This window comes from Trachurus japonicus, chromosome 5 (assembly GCF_045865225.1).
Source record: "Trachurus japonicus isolate A0001 chromosome 5, Traja_1.0".
In the NCBI taxonomy this organism is placed as follows: domain Eukaryota; kingdom Metazoa; phylum Chordata; class Actinopteri; order Carangiformes; family Carangidae; genus Trachurus; species Trachurus japonicus.
In genome coordinates, this window is record NC_140911.1 from 24523805 (window position 1) to 24536704 (window position 12900).

A 12900-nucleotide genomic window follows, 5' to 3' on the forward strand; every position below is an offset into this window, starting at 1 on the left:
CTGAAGTTTCTTTTGAACCTCTTCATTTTTCTTTTGTTGGGTTTAGTAAATGCATGATTTTTGTTTCTTTTTTTGCAGATGCTCAGTACAAAAAGGGTTAGGGTTGGGTTAACGACCTATCTCAGAGCAGCTTTGCAGAATGAACAATTTACCAAAAAAAGAGGAGAATAATTGACAACATTTGAAAACTACTGCAGAAAAAGAACAATCTGCATCATAACTGCTGTTCATTCATAGATGTGTGAAAATTCAATTTACAAACAGAAGAAATACAGTAAAAATGAAAAAATACTGAGTGCACTCTGTAAGACTTATCTCTTTGTGTTGTAGCGCTGCTTCTAGTTCTCAAGACAAAGGAGGAGACAAGAGTTTCTCAGAGACTGGAGGAACCGGTTGTGGCCCCAGTCTTTAGTCAAACATGTTTCTACTCTGGTTCTGTGTCTATACAGAAAAACAGACACTCTGCCCCCCTCTGCGCTGTAGCAGATCAGCTTGTACATGAGAGCTGATGTGCACAAAACTTCCTCCAGTTTTTTGTGAAGTGTTTGCTAATGTGCTAGCTACGTAGTCATGTACTTTTGTAGCAGACACAGAAGAGGTTTTCAGCATTTCTTACAAGTTATAGCTAACACCAGAATAGGGGAACCCCCTGCAAAACTGGTGTTTTAAGCAGAATCAGGTTACACAGACACAAATAAACAGCATTATTAGAGGGAAAATAGAGTTTGTCAAAGATATACAGTAAATAATGAAGAAATAGGGCAGAACCTGGCAAAATACACTGGTGAGGTCAGTGACCTTCCAAGGTCCCCAGAGGTCAGTCTACGACTGAGTCATGGCTTTACAGAGCAAAGACCTGGGATCGCTCTCACAGGAAAGCTAAGCTAATACTAGCATAAAGCTGGACTAATGGACCAACAGACCAAAATGTAAAAAAAGAAACGAAAAGGCAAAGCAGAGTTCAAATTAAAGCAGATAACAGCGGCACGGCCGTTTCGGCTAATGCTGTGTTCAAGGCAGGCTTTTGAAACCGTAAGTTACAGCTTCAAGTCACAACTACGACTTGGTAGCGTTCCAGGTAACCCGTAGCTCGTGTTTTTACCGTCCTGTTGTCTGTGAAAGTTCCCTATAACGGCCACTCGTAACTTCCGACCCGTGAACTCGTACCAGATCGAACTGGTATGACTTCACAGGAAGGAAAAACACAAAGTACGAGTTTCCTTGAACGCACCATGAGTTAGCAGCCCCCGCCCTTGTCAGGCATCAATTGGTCCTCGTGCTACGTCACCACATTCACGCGCATCCCTTGGCTGCACACACAGCCCTTCATGCCGTTCTCTCCCCTCATTGGATAACACTTGTATCCCACAAGGAAAATTTTCTCCTCGGGTTACAGCAGAGCAGAGTGACGGAGAGACTCGTGTTTAGGCTGAAATACTTCATGTAAGTGATTGCTGACGGAAAATAGGACTATTTAGGACTTATATTAATAAAAACATTCCACTGATATCTGCTTTAAAGAGAGAATCAGAGTTGACTGTATATTTACTTGCGCATTTGCCCTGCGGCGACTTCCTGTAGCCGGGCAAACACTCGCAGTCGGCGGCGTCACCCTCTCCTTTACAGTATGAGTAGGGGCCGCAGGTATTGCACCTGGAGCTCACTGCCAACAACACAAACACAACAACAACTCACTGTAGACGCAATTAGACAGCAGGTAGCAAAGAAATGAATTGTGTGTGTCAGTTTTACACTCAGATAACAAGGCTGACAAATTGTATGTCCCCTCTATCATGGTCCCCTTCCTTTGACTGTTGCACTTTGATTTGACTCTCGTGTCCTCTGACAGTCTGGCTCCCACAGTCCAGTCATCTATTCATTTTTACTTGTGACTACGAGCTCCCATGTTCATGCAACCGTGTGGTTGGTGGAGCTTGAAGGTATGCAGCCTTAAAACTCTGCAGACTCAACTCAAGGCTGGAAATTATGAATTGCTCTTTGATTGAGATGAGTAAATTTGATTTATTTTCAATGTGGCTGTGAAATTAACAATACAGTTGTTCTCATACTTTGGCTAATTCTACCAGCCCATTCTGTGGACATCCACATATTATTTGTAAGATTATGGCATCATAAACCCAGTACTCCAACCCCTGCAGCGCCACGGTGTGATAGGGCCCAATATGGTTTATGTAATGTACAGTACAATGGTCTCACCTTGGTCACAGCGCTTTCCAGTGTACGGCGGTTGACACAAACACTGTCCATCGCCCTCTGGACCTTTATTACACACTCCATACACACAGTCACACTCTGGCAGACAGAGAGCAGGAAGAGATTATCAAACAATTACAGGACATTCTCACAGACATAATAATTAAATAATCTTTCAATCTGCTTTTTTTTCCTTCTACTTTGACTGGAGACATGACTCCATGTTATACCATGGGGGTCAGAGGTCATTATGTTGGGGCACCTACCTTTATCACACCTTTCTCCAAAAGCATTCGGATTCCTACATTCCTGACAGGCAAAGCCAGCAAAACCGTCCTAAAAAGATAATGTTGTTTTCTTATAAGTCCAATTTTGCAATGATGCCAAACTAACTAAAATGTTTATACTCTGTATCTTTCCCAGTATCTCTCCATCCAAACACACAAAAGAAGATCTGATCAGTGGTCAAATCTCTCAGATAGGGATCTAAATGTTGTGGGAGTCAATACCTGGCTCAGGGATCTACTCCATAAACAACACTGATCTGTTAACTCATTAACAAACAGATAAAGCAGTCACAGACAGACAGACAGGAAACTAACGTCACAGACGCAGGTCCCGTTGCCGAGGCCTCCGTCCATACAGGTTCCATGGAAGTTGCAGGTCTTCCCTGACCAGCTGGGACAGGCTGCGGGACGGACAGACAGACAGGTGGACAGAAAGATGGAGAGACAGGTGATTAAGTTAGAGGCTCTTACACACTAGAAACGTTGCATGTTCTTGTCATGAGATGATCTGATAAAATCGTGATCTTAATCTGTTTCACTCTGTCCAAGACATGTTATCTTTACCATGAGATGAACATCTGAACTGCAGCACAACGGAGTGCTTGACCAATCAGCATTTTTTTAAAATTTGAATTTCTATTCTTATTGTCTTTGCTTGAAACATGACTATATAACAATCAATCATTATCAAAATGCAGTATACAGCATATTAACATTTTTATTATTATTGATGAATCTATCAAATTGAACAATGATTAATTAATTCTGAGAATTGCTGACCTAAACAACTCTAGCTCATTTAGATATTATATAGATATTTAGCTTCTACTGTCATAAGTCACTGTATCTGCAGCAAGGTGATTGGTTGACTGACAGCTGTCTCAGCCTATAAAACCAGCTCCACTCTGCCTCTGACAATATATTTATTTCTTCTGTCTTGTCAGAAATCTCTGGTTGACGATGAAGAGCCCGCTGTCTGACAGCTGATTGCTAGCAGATAACATGGTCACCTAGCAACAACAAAAACCCAGGGTCTCTGAAAGGTGTTCCTGTGTGAATGGAAATGTATGACTGTTAGTGTCTGAAATAAACAGGACAATAATAACGCCTGTGTTGCGTGGTTGATACACTGCACGGACAGCTGGAGGAGACTGTTCTTCTTAACACACACTCAAATCTGACCACACGTATGTGAACCAACACGCTCCAAAAACCATGTGGCCTCTGTTCTCAGGTGTCGATGGGACCAAAACAGAAACACATTCAGACAGAAAACACCAGTGCAGTAGGAAAAAACAAAACAGTGTTATTGTATATTAGAGGTGATGAAATAAAATACCATCCAGACATGAGCAGTTTGACTACCTGCGTCCGTTTGAGTGCAGGCTTATCAGTCACCAAAACACAGTACAGCGGACTGAGTACAGGGTAATGAGAGTCCAGTCAGAATCTGTTCTTGTTTCCCAGGAAAAACACAGTGGGTTCGCAGATTTTTTCAAATGCGAACTCTCTGCATCTTCCCATTTAAGAGGAACTGTTTTTGTCCAAAAATATAATATTAAAAAAAGAATTACTGACATTAAATTCAATTTACAGACAGATATATTCTTGTGACAAAAATTATTATATAGACCTATATGACATAAATATTATAAATCAATCATGAGCAAGGATTTCACGATTTCTCCATCTCCACTGTCTCCTGGTGAAGAGCAGATTTGTCCCATTAATGTGACAACTGCCACAAGTGTGTGTGTGTGTGTGTGTGTGTGTGTGTGTGTGTGTGTGTGTGTGTGTGTGTGTGTGTCTTACGGAGGCATACTGTTCCCCAGTACTGTGGGCAGCACAGTGGCTGCATGACCGACTTCATACAGAAGTGCTGACATCCATCCAGCTGCATCTCTCTGCCACCGATCTGCACCACGTAACTGCATCACACAGCGAACATGAGGTGAAGAAGCTGCTTCAATCACACCACACATACTATTACTATTAATACTAATATCCCTACTACTACACTCATGAAATTCAACTTTCTGTGCTTATTAAGAGAAGAGAAGCATGCATTGCTTTGATTAACTGTGGATATGTTGGGGGCAAGATAATCTGAGGGTTCATGAGATATAATACATGGACAGAAGAGCAAATACAAATTCTAAATAATGTATTTTTTGAATGTGAAATCATGTGAGAATATTTAGTGTGAAACTGTCTTTGGTGTATCTTTCAACAACTTTGAAATGAGGCAAGAGGCCCCAACAACATCCCGCTGCCAAGGTCACAAGGAGAGAAGGTTGGAGGTCTGAATTTCATAGGTGACCTGTAACTGGTGTCTAATAAATGGTGAAGAAGGTGAAGAAGTAAGAGTACTTCTATTCGTTACATGATATGGAAACACTTAAGTACAAATAATTCGATTAAAAATAAAATGTATTTAAAAAAATCAATAACTTTCTTCTTTTTTTTTTTAAGTATATTTTTTGAGCATGTTTTGCCTTTATTTGAGGCATAGTTGAGAGAGACAGGAAATGGGGAGGCAGAGAAAGGGGGAATGACATGCAGTGAAGGGCCGCCTGATGGGGGGATTCGAACCGGGGGCCGACTGTAGCGAGGACTACAGCCTCTGCATATGGGGGGCCCGCTCAACCCACCACACCACTCGGCACCCCCACTTTACTTAACTTTCAACTACAGGATGGTAGTAGCCTACCTGCAGTTGGTGCTGCCCACATGAGTGAAGCCGTGGGGACAGCTGCTGGTGACGGCTGCAGCGCAGGAGGTGCAGATGGTGTGGATGCTAAATTTCCTTGAGACAGGACATCGTGAGGTATCGGTCTGAGGGAGCAGAGCAGATGAGTGACTCAAACACAATATCTTTATATGTGTTCAAGTGAACATGAACAGATGTCATGCTATACAGACTCAGTGACCTGCCTCTGACACTCAGCTTCAGGCTACACCTCTGTTTGTGAGGCTCGTACTATATGAACAATTTGTTGTCGTTTTCTGGCCAGCATGACCTTGACCTTTGACCACCAATGTCTACTAAGATCCTACTTGAGTCCAAGTGAAGTAGTGTTTTATCAGCATACAGTATGTAGGCCTATTTTGTTAATGGATTAATAACACTGATGCCTTCATGTGTGAGCAGTATTTTAATGTTTGAGGTGGAGCTGTTTAATTGCTTCTCAGTCACATCTGATTTCTTATATGCAAAACCTTAACCTACATAACAACTAGTAGCCTAAGTGCATTTGTAAAACAGCTGTAGTTAAAGGGATATTTCATCCAAAATCAGTAATTCACCAATTTTCTACTCACATCATACATCCACTGGTTTACAACGAGAATGAACATCTCACAGCAAATCTCACACATTACCACAAACATCAACAGAGCCACTGGGGGCTTCTACTACAACAAGGCCAATCCATTTTTTCTGAACAGCTTGTTCATGTCGCGGCTTCAGGACACTTGGGTCAGTACGGACGAGCAGTATGGAGGTATCTGGATGTTTCATAGTGTGTGTTTTGGACGAATCAAAAGTGAGCTCTATCCGCCGCCATTATATGAAAATCTGTTGCCAGCCGGATGGTTCTAAAGGAAAGGTCAGGGAATCAGCACGGTCATTATTAAGATTCATCGTCTGGATACAACGGATATCTGCACACAACTCAAAGGTAACCCATCCTGCAGCAAAGTGGTGGCGCCTCCAACCACAGAGATGCATCACCAGCATGATGGATGGACTTGTTGTCTCACTATCTACAACACAGTCGGACAATCAAGTTTGCAAGTGATCATCATGCATCGTGTGTCTGTATCAGCGTTGAGAGAAACACTCAGGGACAAACTGCGTCTTCCCAGTGATTATTTCGTCACAGTTCTGATGTGAGGCTCAAACTCGAAGTCAGGGTCAATGATAACACAGAGATTTTGAAATTTGACATTTGATGTAAACACCTGGACGTGTTGGCGCTCAGTGGTTCTCTGTGGTCCTAGATTACGCACACACTCTGTTTCAATGAGCCCAAGTCTGAGCCTACAATGAGGTCACTTCTTTTATGGATGAGGTTTTTTTTTTTTTTTAGTTGATTACATTTGACTCGCAGAAATATGTAGACAATATAAGCTGAGTGTCTTGAACTAAAGAATATCAGTGTTAATGCAGGTGAGGAGCGAGAGTGCATCTCCAAATTGACCAGTCATCAGCTGCTTAATGATGGCCTGAGGGTCAGATGTGCTTCATACACACAGGGATGCATGTTAGAGCAGCATTAATACTGTATAAAATGTATATGATTAATGTGAATGAGATTAAAGCAAACTGCTACAGATTCACTCCCAGAGATGGACTAGTGATGGCAATGCAGGAGTGCAAATACATTTGGTAAGGGAGAGTTCTGAATCATCCGATTCACTCTGAAAATGCTCAGTTTAGTCCTGTTTCCATAGCACCCTGTGGCAGACGCAGCAAATTTTAGAAGGAAAAAATTAGAGTTTTGATGTAAGAAAGTATTTTTCCCCTCCGTTTATTTTTGTGATAGCACTGCCTGTTTTGCAGTTAAACTCATCAAACTTACATCACAGTTATTGTGTGTCTATGTAGATATCTTTGATGCAAGTTGTTAGTGCTAATGTTTTAGTTGTCAGCTGTAAGGTAAGCTGGTTCATGGCTACAAGGGTCTGGGTTAGTTGTAACAGCAGTTTAGGATGTTAACCTACTCCAACCCAAATTTTAATTGCATTCGTGTTTTCTTTGAATTGCAGTATGCCTAGGTCTTGAAATAAAAAGATGAAACGGTTAAGGTTAGGATCAGACTATGGCTGACAGTAAATGATATACTTGTTGAGATAACAGCTTGCTACACCATTTAATAGCAGACACATGCAACTAGTTTGTGTCACATTTTGAAAGCACTGGCTTAAAAGAGCTCCAAGATACAGAAATGTTACAACCATCCCCGGTCTCCCCTACAGATGTTCATGGTCCTCGGATAAGAGATCATAAGGACTGTGGTGCATGATCCTCCAACTGCTCCTAACATCACCTGCAGGTCAAGGTATTCACTTATGTTGTGAAACACCTCGGAAAACTATTGATTGGGAAGCCATAGGGCTTAATACACACATTCATGTTCCCCTGAGGGTGAACTGTAACAACTGGTTATTTCCTCAGTTGAAATTTCAAATCCTCCAGAGCTTCAGTTTATCACTGAACACCTGCTAATTACATCTTTGTTACACTGTGTTTGGTGCTAATTAGGAAATGTTAGTATGCTGATAGACTAATTTTAGATCTAAAAGTCAGGATATCGGCTGAAGTCTCCCAACATGCAAGAAGCGACCAAATGAATGTTGAGTTCTCTTTTGAGTTTCCATTGTGCTGAGGTGTTTGTCAAGTCTTCATCTTACCACTTATTTTTTCACTCAATGCAAAAGCACCTACTGTAACTAGAGTCCACATCACCCATAACTTTTCATTAATTCAGTGACCAAATGACATTGTAGTCTGTAGCAGTGTAGAGTCACTTGAGTTGAAAATGTGGAGATGTAAAAGAGAATAAACAGGTGATATACAGTAGTGTGCCAGTGTAGTGGAGTTGGGAGTGTGTTACCGTCTGCAACGAAGTTTGGACGCAGAGCAGCAGCAGTAGCAGTAACATGGCTGAAAGTGTCACATCCAGGGGGGAGAATAAATCCACCAACAAAACGTCCTCCTCAGTCAATAGTATATATATAAAAAAAAATCTGACTGTGTCCAGGCGGTTATATCTCACCCTGGTTTTCTCCTCTGATGTCTAGTCTGAACCTCGTGCTCAACCTGCTGCAGTCGCTACAGGAAAAAACACACATTTATCAACATCCTCTGTGCAAGGACAACAGAACTACTAGAAGACTTGTTTTCCAGCAGTCAGAAAATTCAAAGCAGCCTGCTGCTAGATGGAAAAACTAAGATAACTACTACAAATATATAAAAACAAAAAAAAAACAAAAAAAAAAACAACAACGAACAATTACAGGGTGGATCCAGGCAGCGTTGGGATTATCAGCAGTGTTCTTGGCTCATTTGGAGTCTGAAGGAAACAGTCCCTGTTACTTGGAAACTAACAAACCAATAATGACTTTCTAACTACAGTAACTCTTAGCTTAGTGTCCGGTGAGGCAGAGAGCAGCCAGAGAGGCTGGAGCGACTGCTGGCGTCATGTCTTTTCCTCTCTAATCTAGAAAAAGAAAGAAAGAAAAAAACAACAGAACTGGCACCTCCTGGAACCTCCCAGCAGAGGTCATCTCCTCCTACTGCTCCTCTTGTAGTAACACCACAGGACCTGCAGTAACAGGAGCAGTACTGATAAAGTAGCAGCAGGAGCAGTGTCATCGATAGCACATTTCAGTCACAATAGCAATAGAAGCAGCGACATACAGTTTGCAGCAGATGTATATTGATCAGGAATATTATATATGTAGTCTCACTAGTCCAACCCTCCAGAGCTCTGTCCTCTCTACACGGACATTACATTACAGTACCTATGAACCACTGACCCTCAGCCTTGGAGTTACAATTGGTTTGTAAGATACAAAGTCATTTATAGTCCCGATTTTAAAATGTCACTAAATTTGAACAGTTTTCATTATTACTGAGGCAGTGTGTAGTCTTCTAGTGTTATACTTTATCATGCACACTAATACTATATTCAATTGTCTCCTCGTGTTAAACTGTGATGCTGCTGCTATCTTTTACCCTTGCAAGAGAAGTCAAAGTTAACAGTGTTTTATTTTGTAGCGCTTTGTTATCGTGCTACAAAATAAACGTTTCCTACATGACCAACAAGGACAATAAGTGATACAACACAAGGTCCAGTTAGAAATATGAACCTGAAGTCTGTGTTCAGAGAAAACACACTGACCTACGGCTTTATTCGCTCTGCTTTACAGTTATATGTAAAGATGAATACATTTTTGTCAGATATAAATTTGTTTCTTGGGCCTGCTCTGGAATTCTCTTTTGGGATGCAGCTAAAAAGCATTTTTTCACCAATGGTTTGGCCAGTTATTTCTTGATCTTGATCGATTCAGGTTTTCCTCTTTGGATGGTTTCATAATTTCCTTATACTCAAGTGGCTGCAAAGTGGCATTGTGGGATTTATTGAAAAAATTACTTCAAAATAATTGTAATAGCAGGTAATATTCTAACATTTTGCACTCTAATTAGGGGTTGGTCTGAGATGAGAGAGTGAGAGGTTGTGAGAAACCCTCTTTCTTCCTGACAGGAAGTTTTGAGCGGAATTCCCCTCCTGGTCGTCCCAGCGGGGCGGTGTGATTTGGACGGATTTCCTTGTCAGCTGACACAACTCCTCATTTACTTCCAAGTATGAAAAGGAACAAATGTGAAATGTGAGTTCCTTTCCTGTTTTAATTTAGTTTGACTCGACGAACAGATGACAGACCTCGCGAGCTGAGCCAGACCAGGGAGAGGGTCAAAGGTCAAAGCGCAAGCAGACAGAACAATAGCAGGAAGCAGGCTGACAGTAAACCATTATAGAGGTTTACTGCCTTGCTCACTAGCTCTCCAGCAGTGAATTTTATCTTTTTCTCTTCAACTTTTGAACTGTTCATGAAAACAGAAAACAGTTTGACTTGGAGCCGTTAAATTTGTTGGTTTAAAGATTCAGAGTAACATTAGATACTGCGTTATTGATGCTGCGTGATCAAATCTGATGTTAACTTGCTGACTAATGGAAAAACCTGTAAAAATGGCACAAATGTTGTTTGCCGCCTTGGAAAAATGTGGACAGTTACACTAACAGAGATGCAGCCCAAAAAAGTATATAATTTCATGGCCATCTATCTGAAGACATTTAAATCATTAACCAAGATATAAACCTCAAGGTTGCACAAGTAAAAGTCAGGATATCACCTAGGTAATGAGGATTCATCATGTGGGAACCATGCATGTAAAAGAGATTCATGACATTTTCTCTGTAAAGATATTTCAGTCTGGACCAAAACTCGATCAGAGAAGCGTTGCCATAGATTAAAAAATGTGCAAAATATCAATATAACCCACTGGTGGAAAGTAGCAAACATCAACATCTTTTAAAGCTAGTGACTTACACATTGATAATGAAAATAGGCTACAGACACGAATCACTACTGGATGGCACAAGGCTTAACACAGTGTGGATGGGTGTCAGGAAGTTTCCTCTTTACAAAACTGAATAACGCTTGTTTACGTTTGTTCATTAGCTTGATAAACTTGAGTGCTGCTGACTATCTGATATTGTATTACTGTGGATGTAGTTCAGTCTCAGAGCTCTGTGGCGCCTTGAGACTGTCTGATTAAGTCCACGACAACTGACCTAAGAGATAAAACATTGTATGAAGGACAATATGATAATCATAGTGCTTAGAGTGTTAAGTAACATCAACAAACAAACATGCACGCATACGTAGGCATACACCTGACTCCTGAAAAAAGTGAGAAAAACATGAATCAGGGAGTAAAAGAGACCCGAGGTAGAGGTCATGGGTACCTCTCAGTCGCTGTGACTGTCTCAACCTCAACAAATACCTCCAATCAGCACTCTGAGCCGGGAAACAGCCGAGCAGACCAGAAAGACCATGAAAGATAAGAGGAAGTGAGAAAGGATTTACTATCAGTGTCACATCCCTCTGGTGTTCCCTGGTGTCTCTCTGCTTCTGCTGTTTATGAAAGGAAACTCAGACTGGGCTCATCACAATATTTTACCAGTGGTTCTCCAGCTGTTAGCTGAACAGAAACAATTAAAAAAAAACAGCATTTTAATGTGGGAGATCAGAGATTCCCCTCCCCCTCACTTATCCTCAACTCCATTAGCCAGGTTGCTGTCATGTAGAAAAGTCACTGATTGAGCCACACTGTGTTATGAGAATTCATCAATTGTGCAAACAGGAAACATTTACCAGTTTTCAATGAGCTAATAAGACAAAACGCAGCACCCTAAGCAGAAGAAACACTGTCCTCTGAGGTGTTCCCTGTTCCCAGTCTGATTATTAAACCTGTTTGTCCTCCAAAATGCATTGTCATGTCATCATGGCACAATGTCACTTCCAAACGACCCAAACAGAAAATCCTGTTCTCATTAAATGACAGCTGAAAATTCTTTCCAATCAGAGGTCAGATAACTAGTTCTGCTGATCAAACATTTCCTGGTACAGTATCTCTTCCCTTGGGCCCGTTAGTGTCCCCAAAAAGGATATCAGTCGAACTTCATAACGAGCAGTTCCGACAGACAGGAAATAGAGGAAGTTGAATGAGTTGAAAGGTGACATTTTGTTTCGTGTTCCTGAATTGCCAAGTCATCAAAACCTCACTGAGTGGGTAGAACAATGAACTGCTGACGAGATCTTTTGAGGAATTCTTTCTTTTTGTGTTTTTAAGATGTTTTTTGTGCCCTTTGAAGGACAAATGGTTCCCATCTTATCAGGGCCAAAGAAAGGAATTTAAAAATGCTGAATTGAAAGACTTTCATTTATTTTAATCTTTTGTATCGTTACATCGTAACATTTTATTTGGCTGTATGTAGTATGTATGTATATACTGTATATATATATACACGCACAGTGCCGTGAAAAAGTCTTTGCCTCCTCCCTGGTTTCTTACTTTTTTGCATATTTGTCGCACTCAAATGTTCAAGATAATCAAACAAATGTTCAAATTTGACAAAGATAACTCAAGTAAATATAAAATGCAGTTTTTAAATTATGTTTTCATTTATTTAAGGGGAAAAGATTGTCCAAACCTACCTGGCCCTATATGAAAAAGTAAATGACCCCACCTTGTTAAATCATGAACTAACTGTGACAAATCTAATTTTTTGAGTTCAATTTCACTGTCCACACCCAGCCCCAATCACTGCCAGACCAGCTGAATCAAGAAATCACTTAAATAGAAACTGTCTGACAAGGTGAAGTAGGCTAAGAGATCTCAAAGAGCAACAAATTATGCCGCAATCTAAAGAAATTCAAGAACAGATGAAAAACAAAGTCACTGACATCTATCAGTCTGGAAAGTGTTACGAAGCCATTTCTAAAGCTTTGGGACTCCAGTGAACCACGACGAGCGCCTTATATCCATAACCTTATAGATATAAGGTCCAAGAGGTGAGGAAATCTACTGTATATTCCAACATTAGTCCTGGGCGCTGTTTGAAAGTCCTTGACAAACCTCCTCAGCTGCTGAGCGTTGGACGCTTCATGGAGTTTTGCTAACTCATGCAGGACTTCAGGTCTATGCCATTCTTTAAAGTGGTGATTCACTGTGCAGTGTCATTCTCTGAGTAACACTGTTCCTCAAGGTCTTCAAGAATAATTCTGCTTCATTACTAGAGTCTTATATTGGTAGTTTTTGTCCATGGTT

The 12900-nt window shown here is 40.9% G+C and overlaps 1 protein-coding gene across 1 annotated transcript in view; it reads right to left on the reverse strand.

Annotated features, from left to right (window-relative positions):
* stab1 (stabilin 1) overlaps positions 1-8234 on the reverse strand; it is a 77961-nt gene extending 69727 nt beyond the window's left edge. The window contains exons 1-7 of the mRNA XM_085776916.1: positions 8120-8234; positions 5212-5336; positions 4314-4429; positions 2817-2902; positions 2481-2550; positions 2218-2313; positions 1550-1663 (exon numbers count right to left, since the gene is read on the reverse strand). Coding sequence (XP_085633042.1) covers positions 1550-1663; positions 2218-2313; positions 2481-2550; positions 2817-2902; positions 4314-4429; positions 5212-5336; positions 8120-8167 — 655 coding nt within the window. The 5' untranslated portion in view covers positions 8168-8234. The remainder of the gene's footprint in view (positions 1-1549; positions 1664-2217; positions 2314-2480; positions 2551-2816; positions 2903-4313; positions 4430-5211; positions 5337-8119) is intronic.
* Between the last annotated feature and the right edge of the window lie 4666 nt (positions 8235-12900).